This window comes from Phodopus roborovskii, unplaced genomic scaffold, assembly GCF_943737965.1.
Source record: "Phodopus roborovskii unplaced genomic scaffold, PHOROB, whole genome shotgun sequence".
NCBI classification, from domain to species: domain Eukaryota; kingdom Metazoa; phylum Chordata; class Mammalia; order Rodentia; family Cricetidae; genus Phodopus; species Phodopus roborovskii.
In genome coordinates, this window is record NW_026125052.1 from 33893588 (window position 1) to 33908024 (window position 14437).

General features: G+C 45.4%; 1 protein-coding gene across 1 annotated transcript in view; it reads right to left on the minus strand.

Moving 5' to 3' along the window:
* The window catches only part of Nploc4 (NPL4 homolog, ubiquitin recognition factor), a 45699-nt gene that overhangs the window by 8376 nt on the left and 22886 nt on the right, over positions 1 to 14437 (minus strand). Inside the window, exons 10-13 of the mRNA XM_051181931.1 lie at positions 13976 to 14047; positions 13154 to 13280; positions 7201 to 7361; positions 729 to 800 (exon numbers count right to left, since the gene is read on the minus strand). Coding sequence (XP_051037888.1) covers positions 729 to 800; positions 7201 to 7361; positions 13154 to 13280; positions 13976 to 14047 — 432 coding nt within the window. The remainder of the gene's footprint in view (positions 1 to 728; positions 801 to 7200; positions 7362 to 13153; positions 13281 to 13975; positions 14048 to 14437) is intronic.

Genomic DNA, 14437 nt, shown 5'->3' on the forward strand with positions numbered 1-14437 from the left:
GTCAGTTGAAATGGAGCATCTATGGGCTAGGCTCAGGGGAACTCGCTGCTCCAAATGCAATGATATTTTACTGCCTGAATCATATACCCATCCTACATCCAAATACAGCCTGAGCAGATATTCTGGCACGGTAGTAATGTAGAAAATGAGCCACCTCCAACTCCCCCAGACACAGCGGCTGTGAGTTAGCAGGCTCTATCCTGCAGCATTCACAGGCCCTGTGGCCAATGGCGTGACTATGTCTTGGTGACATCAAATTTCTCTACAAAGGAATAGACTCAGAAGCAGCAGCAGAGCCAGCTCCTCTAACCTCCTGGAGGTTTGCCCAGAAACAACACTGGTCGTCACCACTCACAGGCACTAAGGTATAGATGTGTCCAGGAAACTCTTGATGGAGGGGGCCCCAGGAGTGCTACTGCTGCTGTGTTAGGCAGGGCAACATCTGTTCCCTTCTGGGCAGTGGGCAGCTGTTCAGGCACCCTTGGGACTCAGCCCCATGAATCACATGCCTTCCAGAGGCCACAGGGCCTCCACAACTGGAGGCAGGTGTCCTTTGTTTAGGTTGTTTAAACTCTGGAACCGATAACCAAGAAAATTCTTAGGATTGTTTTGTTGTGTTGACTCAAATCCCTGTGGCTTCCTTCCTCAAGAGACCAACACTCAGGAGTCCCTAGCCTTCAGGGGGCTATGGGACCAGCCGGCGAGTCTGAGTACAAAAGCGTACTTACATCTATGATCAGGTATTCCACAGGCAGGGGGCGGGCCAGCTGGGTGATCTCATTGCCAAACTTGTCTATGTCCTGAAACAATCAAAGGCCAACATCAAGTGAATGAAGGTCAACAGCGACAATATCCCTTTCACACCACTATTAAATTATTATTACTATCATGTGTAACAACATCTCAGAATGACCTGGATGGAACTTACTATGTGGATCAGGTTGGCACTGAACTTGTGGCAATCATGACTCTATCTTGCCAGCCTGGAATTACAGACGCACATCTCTATGCCTGGTCCTTGTGATATTATGATTTAACCAGGCATGGTGGCACATACCTTTAATCTCAGTACTTGGGAGGCAAGGTAAGAAAACCTGAGTTTGAGGACAGCCTGGTCTACAGAGTGAGCTCCAGGACAACAGAGCAAGACAGAAATCCTGCCTCAAAAAAGCAAAAAATAAATACAAATAATAAATAAAAATAAAACTTACAATTCTGAAAACCAGACATTGTAAAAAAAAAAAAAAACTTGGTAATATACAAAAAAGACATATATAAAAGTTTATGTGCACATGCATGTGCCGCATGTGCGCGCGCACGCACACACACACTCACACACCATCACCAATATGTCAAAGTCTAAACCTGTTTTGCTTTGTCAGATGCATAGAACATAAAGTTTAATTATGGGGAAAAATGGGCAACATATGTTCATTAATCATAAGATGACAATTAGATCTGATTTATGTCAAACATGCTGAGTTCAAACACAGCTTTAGAAGTAAATTCCTAAGAACTGATGCTTTTTATTAAAAGATCCTATAAGAGAAGTCATATTTTCTATCTAAATCATCACTTAACATTATGAGTCATTCTTGAGCTGTATATAAATTATGTGTCCATAATTTCTAATTATAGGTCCTTACATAAAAGCTTGTTTACTGAAGCCCTCAGACCAAACTGTTTGCCAACCATATGTTCCCAAGGTGTTGCCATAAGGCCACTCCAAGCACATCCACACCTTTCGGGGGACTCGGAGAGCCAAGCTGCCTTTTGAGACAATCATTGCAAGCTGTTCTCAGGTAAAGTCAAACCCATCATCCTAATAGGACACCTCTGGCCCCACACTGGTCCTATTTCCTGTCTGTCACCTACAGAGGCTCCAACAAAAATTACCCTCTGCCCTATTCAGAAAGCTGGCCAAAGCATATCTGTGCAGCACTCATGTGAGAACTGTAAGGTTTAATCCCATCTTCATGCCAAACAAGCAGATATCATGCTCCTGCTCCTGCAATGCCTACTAAGTTCTGCCCGCTTGCTCTCTGTGAGGGTGCTGCTCTACTGACCTGGGGAAAGGTCACTTGTCCTTCCCACACATGTGGTCGCAGGGGTCAGGATGGCCTCCATGCTCTGTGCTTCTGTTAGGTATGTATGACAGCGATCCCAAAGATGTGTATCTACTGGGGATCTTAGGCCTCAGAAGAGAAAGTTTCTTGATGGAGACAGGGTTGGAGGCAGGAATCAAACCCAATCAAACTAAATCACCATTTCCAAAAATACATGCTTGCCCCTACAAGAAATAACCTGCAACAACTCACACATAATTAGCCCATCTGGAATTCATCTTCAAATCTAATTAAGCTCTAAGATGCAGAAACATTTTCCAGCACCTGTTCACTTTAATCTTCCCCTCCAGGGAATTTTCCTGTTAAATACCCCCACCCTTTCTTTGTGTTGTGCTATTCTCGTTCAAATTTAACTACCCAACTGTACCTTTCCTGCTCTCCGCAGGAATAAAGGTGTTGTAGCCCCCATCTTCCCTAAGGGAAAGCCAGCTACCACCTACCTCTCCCCCATGCCTTCACTCCAATGCTTCTGCCAGCCAATCACTAGCCCTACACACCATTTTAAAGGCACTTACTTTTTATGGGCTTAACAAATGTCAGTCTGAATACACTAGGAGAAGACATCTTAACTCTAAGTTTGACAGATGCCAAAGTGTCAGCAGTTTTATCTACACCTGGGGCAAGAGAAGGGACGGTGAGAAACCCGTCCCCAGCGCCTCCCTGCCACTGCAGGTCATGTCCGGAAGCACCCGAGCCAGTCTTAACATGACAAAGAAACACGGAGACTGACGTGCTTGTATCCAGGCTTGGTGAGTGGCTCACTGACTGGCTGCTATCACACTACTCTTAGGGAAGCTGTGTGAACCCAAGCATGTTGCTGCTGCCCACGAACAGTGGGTAGAACATCACCAGCAGTACGATCTCATTCATAAGCACTCAGCACAAAAGCCTGTGGGACAGGGAAACCCCACCCACGGAACACCTGCAGGATGCCCGCCAGCGGCAACAGAAACAGCAGCTGGCGCTTCTCAGGCACTTGGCAGGTCTGACCCTGCACGTCCTGGTCTGCCTGGCCTCAAATGCACATGTCACAGGCACTGTCTTTTACCTAGTGCATGAAAAATCATAGGTTTCAATAACTGGGTTAAACCAAGATGTAACACACAGTAGAACCAGGGGACACTGAAGAGCAAGTCTATCTATATCCAGAGCTCGGGCCCATGGCTGCCCTAGCCTGGTTCATACCTCAGCCCAGCAGGTATGCAATGATCAGGGAACATTCAGACCTCATTTGTGTCCTCCTAGAATCTGGAGCTCAGGCTCTAGCTCTTGCAGGATACTTGTTACTTGTACTGAAACTGAAGGGAAAAAAACTACACAAAATCGTTTTCCTAGAGCAAAACAGTATCACTGTGGTGATTGTTAAGGAGACCTGGAGAAACAAAACTAGATTTCTACTTATACCAAGATGATGCACAAATGCTTTGATCGTGAAGTAAAATTAAATCATAACAGCACCACACACACACATACTCACAGAAATTCTAGCTGGGCATAATGCAGCAAGCATGAATTCCCCCAGCACTTGGGATGTAAAGGCAAGAGGATGCCAAGTTCAGGGCCAGCTAACCCGGGCTGATGGATTTTTGGTTTTTTGAGATACGGTTTCTCTGTGTAGCCTTGGCTATCCTGGACTAGCTTTGTAGACCAGGCTGGCCTCAGACTCAGAGATCCACCTGCCGCTGCCTCCTAAGCACTGAGATTAAAGGTGTACGCCACCACCTCCAGCTGTAATTCATGTCTTAAAACCAGCCACAATAACAAACAATTTTATTCATTTTTAACAAATGATGACACAGCCTTTTTTTTTTAAAAGGACAGAGTCTCATGGGGGCAGTAGTGGCGACCTGACCTCCACACGCACACTGTATCGTATGTGCCCCACTAAACACACACTCACACATGCACACATGCATGCATACACACATGCACACACACGCACACTCCACCCACACACCCCCATGCACACACGCATACACACACGCGCGCACATACCCCCACACACCCACTCCACCCACACACATGCATACACACACACACACACACACCCCTGTATGTTTACAAAACACAAAAGACACTGGGATGACACTTCACACATCTGCTTTATAATTTTACATGAGTTCTATCTGCTATCTCTAATTGGCTAATAACACACTGAAGGGGTCATACAGCAATCTACCACAGGATGTGTGATTATTTATGTCCCTTTGTTAAAGACTATCCAATCACTTTCGGTTTTTATGACCATAGATGACACTGTGATGAACAACAGACTTAGGTAAATATTGGTGCAGGTATCATTTATACAGTGTATTTCAAAATCCAACCACAACGTCCACAGCAGGGCTAAAAGGATTACTTCAATGTTTGCTTTTATAGTTTCTTCTCTTAAATACATGGTAAACGACCTATAAACTCAGAAGCATTCCTGTCCTGCATCCCCTCATTGACAGACCAGACAAAGGAAAGTAACAGGATTCAGGAAGTACCCATACTTTCTTAAGTGCAACAATTATACACAGGATTTGGGGGGGGGGAGGGAAGGAAGAGAGAAAGAAGGGGGAAGAGGGGGGGGGAGGAGTTGATTTCCTATCTGGTAAAAGATACTTTAAAAAGGTGGTGGCACACACTTTTAGTCCCAGCACTGGGGGAGGCAGATGCAGGCGGATCTCTAAGTTTGAGGCCAGCCTGGTCTACATAGTGAGTTCCAGGACAAGAAACCCTGTGTTGAAAAAACAAACAAAACAAAAAGACCTTGTCTCAAACAAAAGCAAGACAGGCTGGGTAGGTTTGGCTCAGGCTCACAAGGCCAGCACACAGAAGGCTGAGACAGCAGGGATATGAGTTAGGGACGAGTGGCATGCTGAGACCCTGCTCCCACTGCATCCCTCCATAAAAGAGAAAAAGAAAAAAGGAAGGTAGAGGTGGACAGTCATTTGACATTGTTTAAGATGTATCACCACCACCACACAAACCAAGGAAGATTGGAGACACAATGTCTCTTCAGTGGACCTACACAGACACACAAAGAGCTGCACAGTAGACAGCAACACAGCCGGAATAATTTCATTTTATTTTGGTTTCTTTCAAGACAGGGTTTCTTTGTGTGGCTTTGAGTATCCTAGAACTCACCTGCCTCTGCCTCCCACGAGCTGGGTTTAAGGCATGAGCCACCACTGCCCAGCTAATTAAACCTTTAGAAAGAAAAGGCTAGAGATGGCTCAGCAGTTAATCAAACTGGCTGAGTTTTCTGAGGACCCAAGTTCGATGCGCAGCACCTACATGGCAGCTAACAAAGGACCCACCTGGCACCCTCATGCCATCTCTGTGGGCACCAGGCACGCATGTGCTACCCAGTCATACTTGCAGGCAAAGTATCCAACACACAAAACACACATAGTGCTAGGTGTGGTGGCCACAGAGGCCAGGCAGTGGCGGCACACACCTTTAATCCCAGCACTAGAGAGGAATACGAGGAGGTGGAGACAGGAGTGGAGTGTATTCAGTCTGCAGCCATGCCGAGGGCAGGATCGCCCCTTTGCTCTGAGCCTTGATAGAGGTGAGAACTCTCTAGTGGCTTGGCTGCTTTGCTTTTCTGATCTTCAGCTTGAACCCCAATATCTGTCTCTGAGTTTTTAATATTCGTGCTACATCCTGGCCTCTATGGCTGACTAGTGTGGCCAGCTTTGCACTCTGATCTTCAGGCAAGCTTTATTTGTTAGATCATAAACAAAGTATCACCACAGATTCCAGAACTCAGGAGAGGTAACCTTATCTATGTAAGTTTGAGGCCAGCCTAGTCCACATACTGACAAGCTATAGTGAGACCCTGTCATTTCCCCCTACAAAAAAGCCTAAAAATAATAAAATAAAATACATATATAGAGATCTAAAACAAACAAGCAAGGTAGGGAGCATGACAACAAATGCTCATCCCAAAAGGAGGAAAGGCCCTGTGTGGTCCAGTAGAGCTCACAGCAATGATTAAGACTGAACACAAGCCGGGCAGTGGTGTCCACCAGCACTCAAGAAGCAGAGGCAGGTGGATCCCTGTAAGTCTGAGGCAAGCCTAATAATAAAAGACTAACACAAGGAACCAAAAGTAACTAGGAACAACAGCAGCCTCAAGAGAAAGGTCAGGCAAACTGCCCCAAAACCAACAGGGGACAGGGTTGTAGACAAGGACATCACAACAGAAACAACCTTATCTTGTTAAGCTATAATGTGCATTAAACTGGTAAACTGTGAAATCTGAGCTCACTGGAAAGCTGGCTTTGGAGATGGAGTTGTCCCCACCCCATTTCTCAGCCAAGCACGTTGTCTCAAAGTATTTTCTAAGGCTTTTTTCTGGAAATGTGTTGCTCCACCCACCTTTGTGACAGGGAGAAGAAAACAACAGCCCAAGAGTAAAAAAAAAAAAAAAAAAAAAAAAAAAAAAAAAAAGCCTCAAGAGCTACACACAAGTCAACCACTTCCAGGGTTTTCTGATGCTCGTGGCTTCTACTGATGCTGTAAAAACCTAACCCTGAGTCGATGTTACAGTCGCTATTAGTTCTTTCACTTGGGAGCCTCACTCAAGGAAGATCCTGTTCAGCAAAGATACAGGACTTTCGATAGGGAACCCCAGCAGACTGCACTAAGAGGCTCCTTAGTCTCTGCTGGATGTTGTAAGATTTTGACTTGATGATGTTTCCTTCCTACTGTTATTTGTCCTTTTACTTGGAAACTTCACAACAAAAAACTGAGTAGCTACAGCAGGCAGAATTCTAAAAATGGTCCAAATGGCTCTCATCTTAACAAAGCAAAAGTGGGCTGCAATGGTCAGATTTGGTATAACATGCCCAAACCAAATAAATATGCCTGGCTCCTTTTCAGGCTATGCCACAAAAGACCATCAAAGACTGACCAACAATAAGCTCCAGAAAAGTGACAGATGCTTTGACCCATAAGCTGGGCTCCAAACTACCATGGCTGACAAGGTCACGGTCACAGACAAGAGTCCAAACAGAGTCATATTATCCTACATACAGTTAGTATTGTTTTGATCGCCTGTGTTTTTTTTTTTTTTTTTTACCTTATAAAATACATCCGGAACATACTGCTCACTGCTGGACTCCTTGGCATAGCCGAGCTCAGGAGCATCCTTACAAGGTAGAAGACACTCATCTCGGACCAGTGCCATGCACTGATTGGATACCTGGTACCCTTCAAAGTGAACCTGGTTGTCTGGACCACCTGTAAGAGAAAAACCTTCTAAGAAAAACTACCAAAGGGTAATCAGAAGCATTCATGCCTCCTATGCTCCACCCGGTAGGAAGCAAACAGACAAGACTCTTGGGCAATCTGGAGGATGGCCGGAGCAAGAGGCTTTGGGCACCGTCCACTCCACCACAGCCAATGGTTATACATGACAGGCTGTCCACTCCCACCCCAGAGCTCTGGGGTGCTTAATGCCCTTACAGCACACAGACTATCAGTCTGGAGCATGAAAGTGTAAAGGCAGACGCTGCCCTGCATCTCACCAGTGTTACCACCTCAAGGAAGAGGGTTAGAAATGGAGGCAATGAAGTTGGGAAGTACAGTTGTGGAGGCAACAAATCCCACACCGTATACATGGGGCTGGGCGGCAGACCTCTCGTCTTGCATACATGAAGCCCTTGGTTCAATCTCTGGCATAAACCAGGCATATTGGTCAATATCTGAGATCCCGGCACTTGGGAGGCAGTAGCAAGAGGATAAGAACTTCAAGGTCATCCTCAGCTACATAGCAAGTTCAAGGCCAGTTTAGGCTTCATGACAATGTCTCAAAAAAACAAAAACAAACAAAAACCCAAAAGGCTCAGCCTCCAAAGTCTGAAGTCTAGGCTGAGAGTGAGAACTACAACTCACAAAGGAAGATTTAAGCACACAGATCACATATATGCAGCTTTCTCCAGATTACAGAAATCTATGTGGTCACACTGTGAACACCTGGACACTGCTGAGGCTCAGACGTATAGTAATGTGTACCCCCACTGTCTCTTTGCAGCCCTCCACACTAACGATACATTCACTGGCTGTCCTGTAGTAAACCCCCTACCCAAAAACCATCCATAAAGACTAACATTAAGGGAGGCTGGAGAGACAGTGAGCAAAGAAACCTATTGCCTGCTTGAGTATAATCCACATGACAGAAGAAATGACTCTTCCAAGTTGTCCTCCAATCTCTGCATACATTCCATAGCACACAAGCTATGGCACATGTCTGTCCACAAACACAAAATGTACACACAAAATAAATACAAATTAACAAAATTACAGTTCTGATATTAACATTATAATATATAATTTATAATAAAACATGAATTAGGTTTTAAGAAAATAATATTAAGGACAAAGATAGTAGAAGTGGCTATTTCAGAGAGAGCCATCCAGTCAGCCCTGAAATTAGGAGGGGGATGATAATACAAGTGTGGCATAAGTGAGTGTGATCTAAGAATCAGGGCTACACACGAGGACAACTTGTGTCCATTGTTCTTCCACAGTGCTGGAGATTTAAAAAAAAAAAAAATCTTCTCTCCCTCTGCCAGGGGGTAGTGGGGCCCGCCTTTGATCCTGGCACTGGGGAGGCAGAGGTAGGTGGATCTCTGTGAGTTTGAGGCCAGCCTTGTCTACAGAGTGAGATCCAGGACAGGCTTCAAAGTCACAGAGAAACCCTGTCTTGAAAAACCAGAATGAATAAGTAAGTAAAAAATTATAAAACCCTATCTCTATTTCAGTTTTAAAACAGTTATAAGAGCACTTGGCAGGCAAGAGGCAGGAGAATCATCCTTGGCTACCTCCAGAGTTAAAGGTCAGCCTGGGACACGTAGACAGTTCCCTAGAATAAACTAGTCGGTGATGTTTTTTTGTTTTTTCCTTTCTTGCTTGATAATGAGGTTTTAATTCATGTTTCCCTTACTCTACTTGCTTTGTGAGAAGCCCAGGAAAATATCATCACACACACACACACACACACACACACACACACACACACACACACACCCGCGCGGTAAGGATGGGAAGAATTGCAGGTACTAGGACAGGGCTAAATCCATCCCCACCGGCCCCCCAGGTACCTCAAGGAAATAACCAAATAAGGACAAAACCTGGGACTTGTCCAAGAAGGGGAAAACTATAGACTTACACCACCCCTGCTAGCTGTAACCAACTAGAAATGTACTAATATGACTGTCACTTGCATAAAACATAGATAGATATATAGACAGACAGACAGACAGATCACACTGCTTTTAGAATTCCTTTAGTTGTGTATAAAAGAGCCTGCAAGCTTTTCTTGGGTATCGCCATTTGCCATTTTTGCCTTTGTGTTGGATGCACAGTCCAGCATGTTGCTACCTTCTAGAGATAATAAATAAATGTTCTTGCTGGTTACAAAAAAGAAAAGAAGAAAAAAAAAAAAAAAAAGGAAAAGAAAAGAGTTACAAATCAGGGAAGAGATTCAGTCCATCTTCCTTTCAAATACAACCGACCCAGACATGAGGAACACCGTCAGAGAGTGGAACCAAAGGCAAGGTGGTCCCTGAGGCTTCTCCATCACACAGGAGACCACCTGCAGCTGTTGCAGAGTGTTGCCTGAGCCAGCACTTCCCCTTTGGAACATTACACATCATCCCGCCACCCAGGATCAGCGGTGCAGTGTATCTGAGAGTAGACAGAAGGCGCCATCCTTGAGCTCACTGGCTTAGAATGCAGGGACCAAAGTTGGAGGAATCAAAAAAAGCTACTCACTACACACCATCAGGGTACTGTAAACTGGGGCTGGTTTTCAGCTCAATCTTAACTGTGACAAGTCATTAGGAATTGAAAAATTTAGTGGGAAGAGAATGGTAAGTAGTATCTATAAATACACGATCAAAAAAAAAAAAAAAGGCTTCAGAAACCAGGCATGGTGATGCATGTTTCTAATTCCAGCACTTGTAAGGTAGAGACAAGAGGATCAGGAGTTTAAGGCTAGCCTGGATCTCCTGAGATCAGATCTTCCCCTCCCCTGCCCTCCCCTGCCCTCCCCTGCCCTCTGGTATAGCTTACTAAGTAAATCCCAGCAAGCTTGAGTTCAATCTCCCCATCACAAAGGAGGGGAGGGCTGGGGAGTAATAGTGGTCCACACAGGTCATCTCTGCTACACGCACACTCTGCCAAATGGACGAGAACCCCATGCACATACACATGGCTTACTTATCTTTTTGGAAACCTCACAAAGGCTGGGTAGGTTAACTGTCATTCCCTATGTAGAGCACCTGCCAGGAAGTCCACACACAAAATTGGGCACATGCTGGAGAGTGACAATGACAAAAAGAACTGAGCTGCCTTGGATCTGAGGTCTTCGGAAAGTCATTTTTGATAGCCAAGAGCCAAACACATAACCAACAATGAAGACCTCACAAGTAGTGTGGCATTCACTTGAGCAAACCACTATACACATCCATGCCAGAAAAGTTAAGGGAAAAAAAAAAAAAAAAAAAAAAAAAAAATTACAGGGGGTCAGGAAAACACAGCTGTAGGTGAAGGCAAAGGGCTGCTAGGCCTTGGTATCCAGAAGGTACCTGAGCTCAGCCTGAGCTCAGCCTGCAGAAGGGCCAGTCCAGCACAAGAGGCATCGACCCCTAGGGTGTTATCTGTAACCCGCAGGCTCACGACTTCCTCTCCAGCAAGGCACACGGGACTGTAGCAGGCGTATCCCTAGCGCCTCTACAGGGCTCCCACTGCCCTTGGCCAAAAGACCCTAACCACAGGAGAAGGAGTACACTTTCCTTTGAGTTAGAAAACCAGTGTCTTGGGCTGGATAGATGGCTCAGAGGATAGGAGCACCAACTGCTCTTCTAGAGGACCGGGGTTCAATTCCCAGCACCCACGTGGCGGCTCACAACTGTCTATAACTCCAAGATCTTACAGCCTCGCACAGACATACATGCAGGCAAAACATCAATGTAAATAAGATAAAAATAAATATTTTTTTTTTAAAAGAAAGAAACCACAATGTCCCAACCATGGTACTAAGACCTTGGATTAGGATCTGCAGCAGTGCACAATAGCCATTCTTCAGCCAGTGCCCCATCTGGAAGACGATGAGCACAAGCACCGAAAGGGAGGAGTCGGCACTCAAGAAAGCAGGCTCAGTACGCATCTATTATAAACAAGGTCAGTCACGGCAGTCATTACCTCATAGCTCCAGGTCCTTGAAGAGCCAATTCTGGAAGCAAGAATTTCCAAACTCTTCACAAGCATGTGACTCAGTAATCAAGGTGGCAGTCTCCAAGACGTAAACTACTTAAAATTCTAAAAATGCTCCTTTTGGCGCATGGGACAGTTTCCCCATAGAAAGAGTAATTTAAAAGGTTGGATGGATTACTGTGAGAGCCCACACACACCCAAAACAGCCACTCTCAGTGAAGGACACAGCTCTGGAAGCCTCTGAAGGTGTTTCTAGCTGTCTCAGTGAGGCGTCCTGCCAGTTTTTGTGGAATGTTGAAGGTGCTGGGCACCTTGCTAGACACAGAGGTCTCACAAACAATAAGAACTGTCCCACATCCCCATTCCCTACACATTCATGTAGGCAACCCCCGTTCTGTCTGTTATGATCCAAGATCAGAATCAAAGTTACTTTATAAACCACCATGAAAACACACAACACACATGACTGCAATTACCAGTGAGGCCTCCAGGACCACAAAGCTGTGAAGAAGGGCATGTCGGATCTGTTGTTCAGCCTTAGGTATACCCAGACCATAAAGCAGCCTGCCACCTGCCACTGTGCCAGTACCCTCTGCCCACAAGAAAGGACTTTCTGGTGTTCTTAATCCTAGCCACCATCTCCATTCACCCACTACCTTCAGCACTCAACTCTGGCAACAGTTTACAAAAACATGCCACCAGTCCAAATGTGCAATAATTAACATCCCTCTATTATCAACATAACACAGATGCCACCAGTTATCTCTGATTCCTCAAAAGGTGTTCACTCAGGAGGCCCTGCTCCAAATGGTATGACAGACTTGGAAGATCCCCCCATGAAAGGCCTCAACCTCCCTGGGGAGTAGAAAGGGGATGGGATGGGAGTTAGGGGGAGACAGGGGAGGAGGGGAGGGTGAGTGGACATGTAAAACAAGCTTGTTTCAAATTTCAATTAAAAAAAAAAAAAAAAATAGACACTAGTCAATCTAAACAGGCCATAGGAAAAGCAAGCTAGCTAGTTAGCATTTAGCAAGGCTTAAAAATCGTGGCAATGTGACAGTCTCTTCGATCCATAACCTAACAGCAGCAGAGACATGATCTAGGCCCCTACACTCAGGCAGTGTGCACTGGTAGGGGTATTCTAAGAAACAGAAAGTAGGTCACCTAGACAAGAGGACTGTTGGCTCCTTGGAGAAATGAGACCTTCAAAATCAGAATCAGTGCTTCCTTTAAAATCTAGCTAAGTGGATCACATGCTTACACTTTGTTTCTCCCATTTCCAAATCCCTACACCTTTCAATTTTACGGCCATGTCTCACTTTTCTGTAGGTCAGCACCCTAGGGATATAATCAAAGACCTGGTGCATATTTGTATAGCATACAACCTGCTATACATTTGTAATGTATAGGACATGTATTTATTATCTAACACGTATCACTCCCAAAAGAACTTTATGGATAGTCCCATTCCCATTAACAATGTAAAGTATACATTAACCATGAAAGCAGGGAGTCTCTCTTCTTGCACAAACATTTCTAGTTGCTGATAAAGGGCACATATTCAAAAGCAAGAGTTACCCTAGCCGTGTGATGAGAGAGCTGAGGGTAGCCATGGGGAAGTGCTGACTTGGCCCCAGGCTCACGGATGATGCTAAACTCAGAATTTTTACCACAAAACAAAAGGAAGAGTCTATGCCCCCAAAAGTTCATTAAGGAGCTTATTCTAACAAAGTTAAGGATGAGAGCCTGCTGCAAAGAAGAACAAACACATTAATGGGCAGTAGTATCTCTGGAATACTCTGCCCCATTTATACCTGTGGCCACTGCAGTAACAAACTTGGATCCAAAATGACCATCGGGAGAGAGCCGGCAAATGTTGGGGTGCTTGTTTTGAAAGTCTCCTGCAGTGATGCATTCTTCTGAACTCAGGAAATAGGTGTCCTAAGCCAAGAGAGGCGGGATATCAAATTTTACAGCACGTGTCAAAACAAGCTTCTATTTCTTTTGCAGAAAATACTAAGAGCTGGGACAGGAAGATGACTCAGCAGGTAAAGATGCTTGCCACCAAGACTGACTGACCTGAGATCAATCCCCAGGCCCCCATGGTAAAAGGAGAGAAACAACTACAAGCTGTCCTCAGACTTCCACGTGTGTGCTGTGCACACCTGCAGAATAATACATCAAACTTCAAAAACAAAGCAAAAGACACAAGAAAGAGCTTCTAATGCCAGCACTTGGGAAGCAAAGGAAAGTACAACTCTGTGAGTTTGAGGACGGCTTGGTCTACACGCTACATACTGAGATTGTTGTTACAAAAAAATAGAGCTAAGGTACAGCACCTCAAAAATACCTGAGGCAAAACACTGAGACAAACACCTGTACCACCTAGCCATATGGGACTCAGATTAAAACCACCCAAACTAGGAGGGCAGAAGGCCCTGGGCAACCCACTCCCACAGGGCTGCAAGTAAAGGTGAGGAGTGGGATTTGCTCTGTGGGACAGAATCGACAGGCTGAGCCTGAACTAAGAAGAGTGTCTTCAAAGTTATTTGCAAGCTGTGCAGAGACCGAGAGATCCAGGTCAGCACTACCTTAATGAGGCTTCAGGCCAAGCAACATTCCTGTCTGCGTCTCACCTTATTCCGACTGTATCGGACTGTACCCTTTCGGGTATCTTCTGAGACAAGGTCCGTGAATATCCATCCAACCTTAATGGAAAAGGAAAGCATCTTTTGAGTATCTCCAACCAACAGATGGCTTCTGTCCAGGGAGCATAAAGGCAGTGCCCTTCAGACAACCCTCCTGGCTCCTGAGCCAGGCAGAGCCAAGAGCGCACACAGCTCCTCGACTCTGTTGCCTTCCTCTGGTGCTGCCATAACAGACATGCATCCACCACACAGACTCTGCTTAGGACCACTCAAGCCCACACTCGTAATGTTACAAGTCAGAGCATCTTGTGAGTGAGACCAAAAGGGCAGGAGAGAAGGAGCTTAGGCTCCGAAAGGAAGACGGACGAGAAGCAAGCAGCGAGGGTTCCTGGGCTGGGCCCTCTACAAGGAAGAACAGGTTCCCGGAGAGAGGCAGCTGAGAAGAAAGGC